The sequence below is a fragment of the Ctenopharyngodon idella genome, chromosome 17 (assembly GCF_019924925.1).
Source record: "Ctenopharyngodon idella isolate HZGC_01 chromosome 17, HZGC01, whole genome shotgun sequence".
NCBI lineage: Eukaryota > Metazoa > Chordata > Actinopteri > Cypriniformes > Xenocyprididae > Ctenopharyngodon > Ctenopharyngodon idella.
Window position 1 is genome coordinate 13553851 of NC_067236.1, and position 17867 is coordinate 13571717.

General features: G+C 35.3%; 1 protein-coding gene across 3 annotated transcripts in view; it reads right to left on the reverse strand.

Annotated features, from left to right (window-relative positions):
- Positions 1-17867, reverse strand: part of alk (ALK receptor tyrosine kinase) — a 392513-nt gene that overhangs the window by 213367 nt on the left and 161279 nt on the right. For all 3 annotated transcript variants that reach the window (XM_051869284.1, XM_051869283.1, XM_051869286.1), the window contains exon 3: positions 1714-1860. In XM_051869284.1, the coding sequence (XP_051725244.1) occupies positions 1714-1860 (147 nt within the window). The remainder of the gene's footprint in view (positions 1-1713; positions 1861-17867) is intronic.

Below are 17867 nucleotides of genomic sequence, written 5' to 3' on the forward strand. Positions count from 1 at the left end.
ACTGGAAGTCCATTGCCTGGAAACCGGTGAAAGAGGGCAGGAATGATTTGGCCTGTATGTTTTCATTTCCTTTCCAACCAAGTGCATCAATGCTTTTCCTTCTGGTATTGCAAGGTTGTTTATCTCAGAAAATCTTTATAGCCCTTCGTCTTTTTGATGAACATAGTAGCATAAATAAATGACCTCTTCTGCTAATGTTATTACTCACATTGATTAAGTTGTTTCTTCAACTATGGGTCCTTTTAAACTTGAACATCATAAACAAATTTCCATCACATCTCAAATCACCATTCATGTTGTGAGGGTGCTGAAAATGACTTTTTTTTTTTTTTTAATAACCTTTAGCCAAAAGCTAATTTTCATAGCTGGCATTTTATGCATTCTAACAAAATTGATATTCATACACAATAAAATATATTGATGCACAAATAAAATATTATCACAAAACTGAAATCCAACCAAATTATTTAAATGTTAAGATCTCAATTTCATTATCAGAATTTAAAAATTAATATTATATTTATGATGGAGTTTCATATTTTGAGATTGAAAGTCTCTGTCTTGGACAAGGAAAAGTAGAAAGAAATTAATTATAATGGCATGATTAAAAAAAAAAAAAAAAAAAAAAATCAAATTCTGAAAAATAAAAGAGTGTCTATAGTTAAAGAAACACCTATAAATAAATCGCAGGTCTATGCCATATCTATATCACGATTCACGACATATGGCTCATCTCACAAATACTTTTCTGGTTGTTTAGTTTATTCTTTTTTTCTTTTTTTTTTTTTTAAACCTGTAAATTGCAGAATAATGTCCAAGAGTGTTTTGTTTACAAAAAAGAGACTTCCCTTTGGTCGATCTACATTGTAGTTTCTTTTTCATTTTGCAAAGCATGATCATGATAATTTTATAATGTTTCAGATTCCTGGCGAGCTGTTGTATGTGTGAAAAGAACAAGAGAATATATGGAGCCAGACAGTGATTGAACAGCATGTGAAACTGCCGCTTTGTCTTTCAAGTGCATGATGTGCGCCTGAAGAGTTCGTAATTTCCCAACCTTCTCTCCAACCTGACTATCTAATGAGGCTTTCTTAACTGTTGCACCCCACTTATTTCCCTCTTCAATTTCTCTTTCATTCTGGCTTTTATACATATCATTTCCATTCTGCCTCATTTCAACTCGCTATTCCTCTCTGAGAAAAGTTAAAATGATGATTCCTACTGTACGGTGAAGTTCTTCGTTCTGTTCTGTATTTTACCACATTCACATCACACTATTGTGCCAAGTTAAATTTAAATGGTTCAAAGTTTATGAAGTAGAGAACTACATGAAAAGTTGTGATGGAGAAACCTTTTTAATTCCCTTTAGTTGGAGATGAGAGACTTAATCAAAGCCTTTTTTAACTTCTTATATTTTATTTATCAGATGTGTCTGGGAATTAAAAAATACCTCTAATAAAGGTGGTAGCGCTCAGTTAAATTTGCTTTACTACATTAAAAAAAGAAAATTGTGCAGTACCATATGGAGATATTTCTACCTAACATAACACCTAAAATTCCTTTACTTGTAACCAAATGCAGTCAAGTTGATTCAGTCATACTTTGATATTTTTGACTTTAATAAAACCATTTAGATCTTACCAAGTAATGCACACTGTTAAGAAAACATGTTTAAAAAAAAAAAAAAAAAAAAAAAAAAAAACAGCTCTTTACCTTCCTCCCACCCCTGGGAACTTGCTTTTGTCTTTGCCATTGTCTGGTCTTTCGCCCAGGAGTCCTCCGCTGATGTTAAACTCCAGGCGAACTCAGGATAATATCCAGCAGGCCCACGGTCACATGACTTTCCCTTTGAAGTACAATCTAAAAAAAAAAAAATAATAATGTTTTACTATCATTTGCATAAGCAAAGATATCATATTGTTCACTATTTAACAGAACAGCATTTTTGGATGTTTTTGGGCACTTTATGGACACTTCTAGCCTTGCAGAGGTCAACCCTACTTCTGGGGACTCACTGCAGAGCTTAGCTCCAACCCTAATCACACATCAGAAACTGCTAATAAAGCTCTTCTTGAGGACTGCTTGATAATTACAGGCAGGTGAGCTAAAGTAGGTTGGAAATAAACTTTGCAAGACAGTGGGTCCCCAGGAGAAGGGATGAAGACCTCTGCTGTAGACTTTTAGAAATTAAACTGTCTTAATTTAAAGGCTAAATTATATATGGAACGCAGGCACTGTGATTGGTCTGCTAGAACCAGGTTAAAAAAAAAATAAAAAATCTGCAATAGCGTTACATTTCCTCATACGCATTTCTTCTTGCGACATATGTATAAATGAAAACCGACACGTAGCCTATGCCATTGAGGTTACAACGCAGAAGTATAAATCAGCCTTAACACTGTCCAACAACAAAACCAGCAGATGAAGTTTCACAGGGAGGCAGTGATGTTTAACCTCCCGGTGGTTATATGAGATCCTAAAGTGTGGCATGTGAAGCAAAATGTATCGTGAGAAAAGGCAATGACTCCATCGCACTATGATTACCTCATTACCCTGTCAATGTGATAATACCCACCAATCATGTTCTCTTCATCACTATGGTTGGCTGATTACTCTGTCAAGGCTGATTACAGCCTCTCTTGCTTGCAACAGGTCCGAAAATCTGCCTGAAGAGGTCACACTGGTGAAATTTTACTAATTTCAAAGTAAATTGCTCACTCATTGTACAACATCACATTCTGTTACATCCAAATCTAAATTACCTTGAAATGATCTGTAAGATTGGTTAAGTTAAATGTTTACTTGTGGTGTTTACTAGGGCTGGGTATTGACACAATTTTTACAATTCGATTCAATTTCTATTCACATGCTTGCAATTCGATTCGATTCCGATTCGATTCAATTCGATATCGATTATTTTGGATGTAGTATATCAGTTACAGTACATGGCAAATTTTCTAGAGGAAAAAAAAAATCTCTCAACTAATGCTAGTTTACACATGGGAGTCAGTTGGTACTACTTTACTATAATAATGAAGGTTAAAATGAACTTATTTATATACAAACACTTAAATTACACTCAATTATGTTTTTTATAATAAATAAAGTTTTTTTTTATTTAAATTGTGGCTGACATAACTGATTTATTCAAACATGCATTAAATATTGAAGAACATTATAATGAATATGTAATGGTGCATAGCTATATTTATCAGAATGCTGCTTTCTAGAGTTCATTTTTCTAGCTGACTAATGAGTTTATGGTCACTGAATATGTTTTTCTGAGGTAAATGTGACGTTACATGACATTGTTCACAAGCTGTTTTATTGATGTCTTTCCAAGGTTGAAACACTGATTGAGCTATTACACAAGACATGATACGGATTTCGGTAAGTTTTACTGTATATTTTAACATACCTTCAGATGTTTAGTCATGTTTATTTCGCGCTATAACTGGTATTAAAGTGGAGGAGAGGATGTTCACATGCGAGATTTAAGAATCGATATCGGTTCGTAAAAATGAGAATCGATTAAAATTGAGAAATCGATATTGTTTACCCAGCCCTAGTGTTTTGAGGATTTATTGACTACAAATCCAAAAGAAGGTCACCATAGTGTATTTGTTACAAGTCCACTGGAGGCGAGTTGAAAGTGAGAACCCAAACACACATGATAAACGAGAAGCATGACTGAGAAATTATGAAATAAAAGAATATATAAAACTATAAAAGTGAACCAAAACCTAAAACAGACGTGACAGTATTGTTGATGGTGTACTGCAAATTATGTTCTGCATGATTTTTGAACTGGTAAACGTGTAAAACTTTTTTCCATCTCACTTGATCCACAATCTTTGTAAAACAAGTGTAATCATGATTCTCTTTATGTCCTGACATGACAATATTCTGAAAAAATTAAACTTTAAATGCAGCTGCACCTGATTTTTTTAGCTGTTTGACATTTAAATATTAGCTGTTTATAGACTGACTGTCATGCCCGTGCTCACACTGAAGTCGGGTCGCCCATCTTCAGAGATGGTTCTAATTAAAACATATTGCTTAAGGTCAAAGACTGTGTTGAGGTGACGGATGAAATGTGTCTTCAAAAGGACAAATGATCATAGCTGTGCCAAATTACAGTTTGTTCTGAAATGGATGTCATTGGTTATAAGTTCAGTCAGAAGTGTTATTTGATTGGCTTCTTAGCCCAGTTAGACGGAGAAAAAGTCATCATGTCCATCAAGCCTGTTAAAATGTGCTTTGAACTTTGAAGGTCTATATTAAATTGTAAAGAGATTTTTTTTTCTTCTCACAGCATATTTCAAATGTGCCCTTTGATAACCATTGATGAAAATTAAATCTGTTAGCTAAAAAAAAAAAAAAAAAAAAAAAAAAAAAAAAAAAAAAACCTAATAGTTGGAAATAAAAGTATTCAAAGCTGAAGAAATAACCCTACATGAAAACCTTATCTACAAGAGGCTGGCAAATGTTAATAAATGTAAACTCAGCTAGATTTTAAAGTCTTAAATTGGAGTTTAGCATTTGTAAGAGTGCAATGTCGGGTGAATGCAGATAAAGTCATATAAAGTTTTAATTCAATAATGATGTGTCAAAGTAAGTACATTACCATATTTTATCTCATAAGCTTATCACAAAGCTCTGCAATGCTAATAATTTTAACATTGGTATTCACATAAATGTGAATGTCAGAATTCATTCTTCAGGAACTTTAGCATGATTATTATGTTCACAGCTAGTTTCCACACTTTTCCTGTGGTTTTTCATGTATTCTTATATTCGTTTATTCTGCTAGAATGGCTTTCAAACCATTCCAACTGTTATGTTCCAACCACACATTCGTCTCGTATTCACTGGAGTGTTAAAAGCACCGGTGGGACCAGGTTGTTTATCAGAGGACTGCTGGTTGAAGCCCCAGGCGGCGTACAAATATGCGTGTTTTCTGTTCTTTTGCCCGGTGCATGTGCTTCCTTGGTACAGAATTTGGTGCTTCCATTGTTAAGGAAGGCAGATCCCAGAGGAAAGAATGATTGCTCTCTTATAGCTCAGACTAAATGGAGTTCTATGTTATGTTTCATTTGTATTATATATATATATTTTATTCAGATACTTTGACCTGACCATGTTTTGCTTAAGTGTTATCTGACATAATTAAGATTTTTTTTTTTCTGACACAGTTTAACTCTGAGATCTTGTCATATTTTATTACCTTTTTTTAAACTATAGTGAATAAACTGTAATAATGAATGAAATGTTCAAGGTGTCTGAATTCATTTTGGTTTGACTAATATATAGGCTGATTCTCCCAAAAAGCCGGGCCAGCCTAGACTTTGTTTTTCGCCTAGGCAAGATTTTAAATTTGCACATAAGGGCACATAAGTTTGCACAACACTACATAAGTTTCATTTACACTGCGTTTTGGGGGCCTGAAAACTTTAGAAAATGAGTTTTAAAGTGCAAGTTTTTGAAAACGATACTGTTACCGTCTTTGCATAAACAACGAAAAACGCATGCGTATTACGTGTTCAGTCTATAGTTGCGTAGTTTTTCTTTACAAAGTGACATCGCCAACTACTGGCCTGGCAGCATAAAACAGCATTTATTCATTTTCACAGATCCATGTGAATGGAGATCATTTTGACGATGGTGTCATCTCTATGCAAAAAAAAAAAAAAAACAGCAAAAGGAAAAACTTTTCCATTTTTAGTACATCGTCTTAATCACTTAATTGAACTCTAGTTTATTTGTGACAATAAATATCAAATTTGAGAAACAACCTGTTCCCAATGGCCTTTTGATTGTTAAAAAATAAATAAATAAAAAATGTACACAAGAACATTGTGAAGTTAGTGGCATCCAAAAATCAAGGATCTGTTGTTTAAAAACTGCACATGCCTAGACTTCATTGTGGAAAAGTGAAAGCAAGCAGCAGTATAAATTAAATGTAAACAAAGTTACAGAAGCTTCATTCTAAAGAAAATGTACTGCACTAAATTTAAATTAATATAGTGTGTGTATATATATATATATATATGCACACACACACACACATACTGTATATGTATTAGTGCGCTGAAAAAAAAAATTGTAGGATTTACTTTGAAACAATTTTCCTTCAGAAATTGCAAATGAATTTCACAAGGCCTAATTACAAAGAAGTATCACAATGAATTAAATGTGATTTTTTTAATCACATTAAATGTGTAGAAAGAAATGTGTGGAAATAGTATTTTCTCAGTTTTCAAGATCAAAACAGAATTTGAAAGTGAAACCACACACACGGGAGAGTACATATACGGGTCTCTCTTGAGCTGCGACAAAACAGAGTACCAGCAGTTTATGAGAGCTGCTGGTACGCAAGTATCATTCCTGTGGACAGCATAACACATAAGCACTGCAACACTTACTGTAAGCACTGTCAGTAATGAGGGAGGTTAGTGGCACAACAGATATCAATTTGCGCCCTGAGCTATGCCACAGGCCAGCCCTGCCCAAAAGTTATAAAAGACTGACTTTTGAAAACATTGTTTGAGTTCCCTGATCAGCCTGACTTATAACAATAGCCGCTTTTCCACCGTCGGGCCGAACGGTTCTCATTGCGTAACCATTCCATTCCGTGCCGATCCGGACCAGCTGGTACGGTTACGGTTTCATTTTCCCACTGTGGGGCTGATAACGGCCGCTCTTTGGAATGTAATATAAAACCGTTAGTTGTTGCCTTGGTAACGCAACGGTTTACTTATGATATGAGATGTAATAAGGACCGCGTTATGGCGGATGATTAGATATTTCTTTTAATTTTATTATTAATTTGTGTTTACGTCACTCAAATAGAGTGCTTATCCAGCTACGGAGAAACTGGTAGCCAGGCAACAGACAAGTGACCAATCCTGAGTGCCGACGTCACTTCACGGATTCTACCAGAACGATTCAGCACGGTTAGACAACCGTGCCGAGAATTCTGGGCCGAGAACGGTTTGTGCCGTGCCGTACCAGCCTCCAGTGGAAACACAACTGGAACCATTCCTTACCATTCTAAGAATCGTTCGGCCCGACGGTGGAAAAGCGGCTAATGTTGACTCCAGGACTGACCAGTATTAAGTGTTAGAGGAGGGTTTATCTGTATGTCCAACCAATGGTAGACAGAGCAAGTTTTCAGGTAATGAGTTTGAAATCTGTTTCCAATTTTATTTGGCATTTATCTTTAAGCATGAGCATTTATACATATAATACACCATAAAATGTAAATGTATAACTTAGAAAATTTAGTTTTAGTATGATCTGATGAGAAATGTTTGTGTTTATATTAAAAACTTTTGAATGCAATATTGTATCTTTGTTTCAACCAATTTAGGAATTAAAATATTACATATATATTAACTAGCTCCATATATAAAAGTATTTTTCCTCTAAAAATATGAATGTTTTATGAAGAATAAGCTTTTAAATTTCATAAGATCTCTTTGTCCCACATATGTAGTTCATGGTTTAAACTTTTTTTGGATTAAAGAGCTAATTCTACCTGATCTGACCATTCTTAGGTTATCTGTCAAAACATTTCAGTTCACTGCTCATCCAAAAGTGGTTCTCTCAACAATGTCAAGTTTTAAAATATGCTGCATTAGAGCTCGTTAATATTTCATGACCTAACACTGGTGAAATTGCCAGATTTTAGAGAACATTCCTGAGCTTTTTTTCCACTTAGAGATTATCAAAACACAATTGCTATGATGGTCAATCATTTGTTAAAACCCTCAGATAATGGTGGTTAAATGCCACAGGGAAACTTAGGTTTTAATGAGATGTGAAAAGTTGTGATGGCTCTTTTCAAGGTTGAAGAATAAGAAAAATAAATTGATTTCGGAAAGCGCTGTTTTTTCTGACGAGACATGTTGCTCTGAGCACTCAAATTCAATTGGTTGCAGGTCACCAATTTCATTGAGAGAGAGTGTGATATATTAACCTTTACTGACACACTAAGAATAAAATGTCAGCAATCTAGTCACATACTACACACAGAATAAGCCTTAAAACTGTGATTTGAGAAATTATTTTCTTGATTTTTTTTTAGACAAAGGAGTTTGATGTACTGTGAAAACATACTGTAACTATAAAAACTCTAAAACTCCTACAAGACCATCTATGCGTGAAATGACAAACTGCCAAACTGTTTGTGTCTGTGTATAGCACAGTCAATGGCTTTTTTTTTTTTTTTTTTTTTTACTCTACAAATAATGATCAGAATAAACATTTACATTTATGCATCTGGCAGACACTTATCCATAGCAATGTACATTGTATTCAAGGTATACTACATTTTGTAAGTTCATGCATTCTCTGGGAATCAAACGCATGAACCATTGCTAGCACCGTTCTCTAATGCTTGAGCTTTTTCTCGTGGACCTTTAACTGTCTGCTAACAAAATAAATGTCAAAACCCTACATTTTGTTTTTAATTTTGTTTTTGTTTTTTGACTGAAGACAATGAGTGCTTTTGTTACAACTGTCTCCATCTCAAGTATAGTTCTAACACTATGTACAGTTTTACTCATTTTAAATGCACTAAATTAGACATTAGGCTACATTTAAGTGCAGAAAAGACTTTGGAATATTTTCACATTTTATACTTTGACAGTTAAAAATGTATTCCGTTACATCTCTTGGTCTAGCCATATACCAAAAGTATTTAGAAGTAATCCCTTTGTGCAGCACATTTTAGAGTGGATTGTTTAGTGAATCTGTTTTGAGTGCAGTGCAGGCTTTGCATTAGCAGTTATTAAAGGAAGTGTAGACTATATTGGACCTGACAGCCAACCCACAGCTTGTATGTGAACACAGCAAAGTGCTCTTGTACTATAAATTCATTTTACATGTGAAGATGGTGTTTACATCAAGTTTAAGGCACATCAGCAAAAACAACTTGTTTCACAAGGGTCAGCAAGAGGGTAGACAACAGTAATAAGAAAACTGCTTGGTTGGCAGTGCTTTAACCTCCTAGTAAAAGTTTGATCTGGAACACTCCAATTTGGAGCTTCAACTCTCAAATGATTCTTATAGTGTTTCATGTTAGCATGTTGCTAAACTAATAACACTGTACATAGGCATAAAACATAAATTTTAGGGATTTTATATATATATATATATATATATATATATATTATATATATATATATATATATATGTGTACACACACACACACACACATTTGACCACTTTTATTGCTATTTCTCAGTTTTAATTTGGGATGTCCCAAGCCAATTTCAAGGATCGGTATCGGGGCCGAATAAGCATTTTTTAACTGATCGTAGGTGTGTGCGATATAACGATTTTTGATCGTGGACGATTAAAATGTCTCCACGATCTGCTTATGAAGAAATATCTTAGTATCGTGCTACAGTGCTTTCTATCAGTTGCAGTTCCAGCGCCTCCGTCTCAGCATACTGTTCAACGTGACGTACATTCACATTTTAACGCAGCGGTAGAGAGTAATATATTTTCAGAACGAGTACACGCAAAGCGCACAGTCACCAAAAGCCTGTCAAACAGCGCCTGATCACTAAGTTATCTTTAGAGTCCGATTGCTCTAATACTGTCAAATACACACAAAGTTTACATAAACATAGTTGGTTATGTCTAAAGTGAAAGTAAACATTTGAGAGAAAATTGGATGCGTGGCTGTATATTAGAGATACGTGCAGGTCTTAAAGTGACAGAGCAGCCTAATAATAACCATGCTGCCGCTTGTCCTTAAAGGGATAGTTCACCCAAAAATGAAAATTCTGTCATTATTTACTCACTGTAATGTTTCAAAACTCTATTAATTTCTTTCTTGTGCAGAACACAAAATAAAATATTTTGGAGAATGTGGGTAAACCAAACAGTTGCTGGTCTCTATTGACTTCCATGGTAGGAAAAACATAGTCACTGTGGACCAGCAACTGTCTGGTTACATTCTTCAAAATAACTTATTTTCAACAGAAGAAAGAAACTCATTAGGGTTTAAAACAACTTGACAGAGTAAATTATGGCAGATTTAGGGGGGATAACTATCCTTAATTATCCCTAAAGAGAAAATCACCCACTGCTCTTGACTGAGAACTTTAATACATTAGCTTTATTAAGAATCAATGTATAGTTTATACAGTGAAGTCTAGTGTTTTATATGTTCATTTAATTTTTTACTTGAATGCTACTGTTAAATACACCTACTGTAGCTGAAAAAATAAAGCATTTTATTAATTTCATTTGTATAATGTGTAGCCTATGTTTTTCTTCTTTTTTAATAACAAAGATAAAATAATGACAAAGATTTTTATCTTCGCCACTTTGGCCTAAATGTCTGCCATTTTTTTTTTTTTTATATATATATTTTGTTATTTTGTAAGGCTTTGTTTTTAAAATAGGGAAATTAGTTTGGCTGTAATTCTCAGTCACTTGCAAAATAGTAAAAACAACATGAAGAATTGTGATTTTCCTGAAAAAAATCGTGATATCATATTTTTGCCATATCGCACACCCCTAACTGATCGGTATCAGCTTTTTCTCAAACTTTTATTTTACATCAGCTGTCACACACGCAATGTGCAGTAGGTGGCGGTATGCACCTTCAAGTGGGTTTGCCAACCGCTATTCAAAGCCTAAGAAAAAGCTTAAGTGCGCATGTGTGATGTGCAAGAACCAATGAGATCTGTTCTAGCGCGTCACACACACGTTCGAGCTACCGTGTTTAGCATATTTGATACGCACTTTTATAACAAATCAGTCGAAAGTCATTTATTTACGGTTTAATTTTATCTGCGACTAGACTATCAGACATCATTGCATGACTGTCAGACTGACATTCTGACACCGCAAGCTTAATGCTTTCTAACCTTGAGTAGTTCAGCTTATATTGGTGAAATATCAGCAGAAAGTCTCTTGTCCAGATTTTTTTGATCAGAACTAACCGTTATACATATAACAATAGCCCTACTCTGCATATCCTTCTGAAGTAGGGTAGACCAAATCCACCTTATTTTGTGGAAGTAAGGCATTTTCTGTGACTGTGTGAGACTTCCGATTTATTAGCCGCTATAGGGAAATAACGAAAAGAATATCAAAGTGCAGTAAGCTGTAAAATTGTTTGCGCTACAAACCAGCGTAAAGACAATACATTAAAATAATATGGTAAAAAATACCAGTTTGCCATATCAAGCAGCATAATCAGCTACTTTGTACAGCTAAAAATAACTGGAAATAATGACACCAGAAGCCAGAAACATTAAATTTACAAATGGCCGTGTCCACTCTTACCTGAAAAATAAGGTGGATACATAAGCAACATTTTTTCTCTGCAATCTTGGATTATTTTTTTTTTTAAACTAAGCTCTTTAAAATACATTTTTTTAAATACATAAACATTAAGTGATCCATTTAAATGATTTGAAAATAATATTTTTAAATATATATATATATTTTTTTTTTTTTTCACTCTTATTTGAATGTCTTCTTGTCGCATTCAGTTATGAATTACATTAATTATATCATAGTAATCAAATAGTAGCATGTTTTCAATATTACTGTTGGTCACTGAATATTTCAATCATAAAACAGTAGTCGAATAATAAATGTTTAGCTACTTGCTCGCCATGTACTCTTTCACTGCTAAAACAAATCATCGCATTGGAATTCGCACTCATCTTCTGTGAACCGTAAGCCCCGCCTTCTTTGATTTGATTGGCCAGCTCACTCATTCTGACTCATCCTAACAACAAACAGAGTAGTGCATAATAGAGTACAGCAGAGCAGCATTAATAATATCAAATATTGGGGGGGACAGTTTGGTAATTTCTAATTATTGGGGGGACTTGTCCCCCTCAATGTCTATGGTGGCTACGGCCCTGACTGCAGATCTACTGTGTCCTTGGTCTCCGAAACCACACTCTTAAATGCCGTTTCTCCACCCTGCTTGTTCCAAATGAGGCTGAGAGAAATAATTCAACAAAGCCTGCGACAAGTTCTGGATGTGTCACACGGCTCCTGCACCCACCATAGTAGCAATCTAAGGGAGAATTGATGACTTACCAGATGGCCAAGGACACAGATTTTATTGGCCATTTATCCTCATTTAGACCCCTCACTTATCTAATGTCTTAATTCCCTGAATGTGTGATCATATCCCCTTTGACACTCGTTGAAGCAAACACTTAGAGTCGATCATTCACAATAACCCTGGAAATGGCTGCGATTAAACTCTGAACATCTCTGGTTTCAAGTAATAGTTTCCTTGAGCTTTGTTTCCATCCACCTATTCACATCAAAAAACATCACAAACCTTAATCGTAGCAAGTGGAAAACACAAGATGACAACGTTTCACAAACTGAAATTGCTACATGAATAATGTATGTTTTACACACCGTCAGATAATAATGGTAATAAAAAATAATTTGCTCCCTGTCAAAGCTTTTGCAGATATTTCCCTGACATCGCATAGGTAAGCCAATTTGTGTGGTACAAACGGTTAATGAAGCATCTGAAAAGGTTGTTTTATTTTACTAGATATCTACTTGGTTGCAAAGCATTCTGTAAAAATCCTTATCCTGTCAATGTGACCATTTGTTATGTATAGCGGTGTTATTAGAGACTTAGAGACTATTATGCAGAACATTTTAGCTCTGACATGATTCAATGCACTGCGTAAATGATTAAAAGACCTTTTCAAGGGACAAAAGGGTCATTTAGGTTTAAATGACTAAATCTACTAAATCCACTTATTTCAGAATATTTTGTTACATATTGTTTAAAATGCCGGAGTATTCATATATAACTGGATTATTTGTTAAGCAGCATGGGTTTGGAATACAATTTCCGTAACTGCAACAAAAAGAATAAAAAAAAAAAAAGGGAGGGGAAAAAGCGGGTTTAGAAATTGTTTAGAAAGCTTTTTAATGAAATTGCCCAACTTTATGCCACACATGCATATTTTCATTTCTCTCATGGCCTCTCAAGTTACTGAGAAGGACATTTAGACAAATGCACCATAAAAACTTCAAATAGCATAGTTTGAAATTACTCAAGAACTTTTGCCACAGCTGAGCTCTCTCTCTCTCTCTGGTCTCCACACAACAGATAGTCATGCGGGTTCGCCTTTAAATGCTTTCAACCATGAGCGTTTACAGCCCATAAATTTGTTCATTCAAAATGGTCAATTATTCCCCTAGCTTTTTATATCCCACTCAGATGGGGCACAAGATCATAAAGGACTTGGATGGTGGGAGGTTTGTGGAATGACCAAGCTTCTTGAGTGGGAATATGTGTGCCAAGAGAGCATCCTCTGCATCTGCTGACCAGCGTCTCTGCCCCCACACTGAACCAGAAATCACTCCCTGCAGTAGTCTCAGATGGCACACCAATGGACTGCACACATTATCTAACATTTGATCCATATTGCACAGATGGCTTAACAATGACAAGCACTGTCTGAAATCACCAGTTTCAAAAAAGATTGGTTAGCTTAACCCTTAAATGCATACCTAGGGTATTTTTCAATCAGGGACGTCATTCACTGCCCTCTTCCTCATTCATTTTTTAAAGTTAGACATCATTAGTATTCCTCAATATATGCATTATGAATAATATAACAAGAAAAAAAAAATATTAAAGAATGTCTGTTTTCTAATTATTATTTTTTTTTTTTTTTGTAAAAAGTGCATGGGGTCGCTGGAGACCCGAGGTATGTAATAGCGCAAGTATATTTTTCTTCTGTGCAACAATAATTGAATTTCTGATGACTCAATAAGTGCAATTCACCTTTATTCCTCAAGGTGGCAATATCTGATAAGGGGCTTTCGCACCGAATACTTCTAGGAACTCAGTTATAGGAACTAGCCACTATGGTAGTTCCCCGGGAACTAAATAGGCCATGTTCCTGGTTGCATTCGCACCAGGAATAGGAACTCTGAAGCGGCCGACATCGACATATTTAAGCGCGGCATTTACAAATGTTAAAAAAACGGTGGATGGAGGATGCCATGATCGGAGCTGTGTTTGTTGTGTGTCGTGGGTTTTGTGATAACGGATGAAACCCGTTCATGAAGTAAATATATTTACACAGCTTTTTAAAAATGCCAGGTGTCTGTGTTTGACATGCGTTTGACCAATCAACATACACTTATGTCACTGATAGTTCCTATAGTGCTGGTTTAGACCCTACTCTGAAGTTGGAGCTAATTTAGTTCCCCCAAAAGAAGTTCCTAGAACTAAAATCGTTCCTAGTTCCTGCGGTGCGAACACGCCAAAATCCGGGTACTTCAGCCAATAGTTCTAGGATCTCTGAAAAGGTTCCTCCGGTGTGAAAGTCCCTATACACAATGATGATGTAATGTTCATTCATAATTACCAATAATACCATAATTTTGTTTTATAAAAGGTATAAAACAAAAGAATTCACAAGTATCATCAGCAAAACTTGAAATGGCTCAGCAATTTACTGCAGAGCAAGTACTGTATGCAATCAAACATTAGTTTCACTGTCACTTGATGGTGGATCTGGTGAAGAAGTTGTCAGCGATCAAAATATTGATTTTGAAGACACTGAAAATGATAGTTTTAAAAATACGTTTGAGATCACAAATATGAGCCAGATGCTAAATGTACTGGGGAAATGAGCTCTGATGATAGTGATGACGGTAAAAACATCTGCTCAAACTGAACCCTTTGAAGATCGAAAAGGTAATGAAATATTCTTTTTGTAATTGTTATTAAAATATCAGGAGCGTTTTATACTGTTGCAGCAGTTAGAGTTCCGTTGGTGTTTTGTAATGACTGATGTATTTGCTACATAATTACTACTGAAAACTGTATATTTGACCAACTGATTTCACATGTAGTACATAAATATAATCAATATACACCACTGTTCTAAAGTTTGGGGTCAGTAAATTATTATTATTACTAATTTTAAACTAATTAAACTAAATCAGTTTTCACAAAAATATTAGGAAGCACAACTGTATTTAACATTGAAAATAAATTTTCTTGAGCACCAAATCAGCATATTAGAATGATTTCTGCAGCCATGTGCATAATGTACTGTCAGCTGACTGTACATTATGCATTATTATATTTGGTCAAATTCTGAACTCAAAGTCTTTTTCAAGCATTTCATGTGTTTTTGAGTGTCTTCTGTACAACTGTTCATTGAGACTGCCATGCAATTTACTGCCACACTTATTTTTTATGATATTATACATTTACATTCGATAAACCCACCTCTAAATAGCACATAAAAACTTAAACTGTGGCTAGTCATTGTTGGTTAGACAGTTTCTTCCTGTCCAAGTGATAAGGTCTTGGACAGACTATGTAAACTTGACCCTATTGCTTCAAGTATAAAGTCGAAAATTAAATAAGCTTCAGACAGGTCAGGTTAGGAAAATTTACAGATGAAATCATTAGGAAAATTTGTCATCATTAGTTCATTGTTGTTACAGCGAATGATTAGCTTCAGGTATTTATAATTCTCTGTCTACCACAGGTTTGATTGCTGTCTCATTGAAAAATGATTGAACACATTTGCATGCATAGAGAAAAACGGAAAGGAATTTGCTTGCTGATGACATTGGAAAGAAAAAAGGCACAATACAACTATAACTGGCAAGGCTAAATTGCTTCAGCAGGGGATAAAATAAATGGCTGATTCATTCTAGGCGTTGCAGTTAGCTCATTGCAGATGCAGCGTTTGATTTGCTTTTGGTGGCGGGAAGACCTATAAAGAGAGTGTGCATTCAGTTAATGAGGCTGTAATGTCAGAGTGACCCCAGTCTCCTTTATCACAGGAACTGAGATTGAGACTTAGAGTGTACTCACACTAGGCACATTTGTGCTGTACCGTGCCGTGGCGCGATTGTCCCCCCTTTCCCACTCCCCCGCTGGCCTGCATTCACACTGCACTTAACGCTCCGGGCCGGAGCAGGCTTACGTCATTTACGGTGAAACTTCATGTTTTGAAGAAAACAGGAAGAAATAGCACTTTCGCAATTAGGCTGTCTAATAGATCGATCATTTATGTCGTGCAGAGATTTTCACTTGATTGTGCTGCATGTATCAGGAGATTATTACGGAGGCATCTGACATTGATGGGAGGAATTTGCAGCTTTACTTGCAAACTATAATTCCTAAATGCATTTCTAGACTCACATTTTTGTATTATATTTTATTCTGCATTTATCTGATATATTTATCTGTCCTTTGCCAGCATGACATGAAAAATAGCATATTAAAATCAGAGTTAAGCCCATTAAGCATAATGATGAATATGTTTATTTTCAACATTATTTTTGAAATATTCACGATGGCTGCATATTTATGCATCCATTTGACCGCTTTATGGCCTGCGCTCACCTCATGTCTCCTATCGCCCTGTCAGATACCCTGAGGAGGACCGGGCAGGTGTATGCCATGAGTCATGAGTCAGTGTTGACAGATGGAGGAGATGCAGAATGATATGGACAGGCTAAATAGAATAAAACATAGCGCACAGACAGCCGCATCGCCAAAAGAATATTAATCTTTAACTCCACCATTCTTGTTTTTCTCTCTTTGTATAGACCTCTGACGGAAATCAATCTAACTCTCATTTCATTTTAAATGAATTCTGTTGCTAAATGTAGCCTGTATAGTCTGCTACATCAATGGGTGGCAGGAGACGGCATAAGGGGATTTGAGTGGCTATCTGAAAGGTGTGGACAGGATCCTAGAACTCACGTCTTGCACCATCAATTTTTACTACCTCGCATTCCAGCATATTATGACAGTAGGCCCAGAGGATCTATTAACAAAATGTACAGATGAGTGCCAGCTGCACTGGATCCAGATACAGAATATGAGCCTGTAAACGTTAGGAGAGTTACTTAAAACAGCATTATATAAGACATCATCTATATTATATGACAGAATTTGTTTAAACTTGGACTAGCTGGTTTTATAAGAATGTGTGACTACCATAAAAACGTTTTGTTTTGATAGATGTCCTATTTGCCAGCTATTACTTTGTATAATTGTGTAAATATTATTAATGTGACATACTGGGTCATAAAGAAATGAGTGTATGACTATGCATTGCTAGCATCATAGCCATTCAAGTTATTACACAATATTGCATTCTCATATAATCTGAACAAATCGCTAACCATAAGTGCATACTCTAAGTGCACTTGCCCTGCACCATTTGTGTTATAGGATTAGTTCACTTTAAAATGAAAATTACCCCAAGCTTTAGTCACCCACAAGCTATCCTAGGTGTATATGACTTTCTTCTTTCTGATGAACACAATCGGAGTTATATTAATAAATATCCTGATGCATCCAAGCTTTATAATGGCAATGAACGGGACCAATGAGTATGAAGCTCAAGTGCATCCATCCACACAAACCCATTGCTTCACTTCACTTCAGAAGGCCTTTATTAACGCCCCAGAGCCATGTGGAGTTTGTTTATAATGGATGGATGCATTTTCTTGAGCTTCATTCTCGTTGGTCCCGTTTACTGCCATTATAAGGCTTGGATGCGTCAGGATTAGGGCTGTCAATAGATTTTTTTTTTATTTATTTTTTTAAATCGCAATTAATCGTGCACCCTTAATCGTGATTAATCACACACTTATCGTGAAATTAAGCATACACCATTTATCTTGTTTAACACATCCATTTTGCCATCATTGCCTATATCCAGCAGAAGTAAACCATCAGATTGAAGTGTGATTTTCACAAAACTGTATTTTTCAGCTTTTTTCAAGGTAAATTTAGATGTCTTTTCAAAAAAGGACGCCAAATAACCAAATTATATGATTTCATATAATTCATACATTTA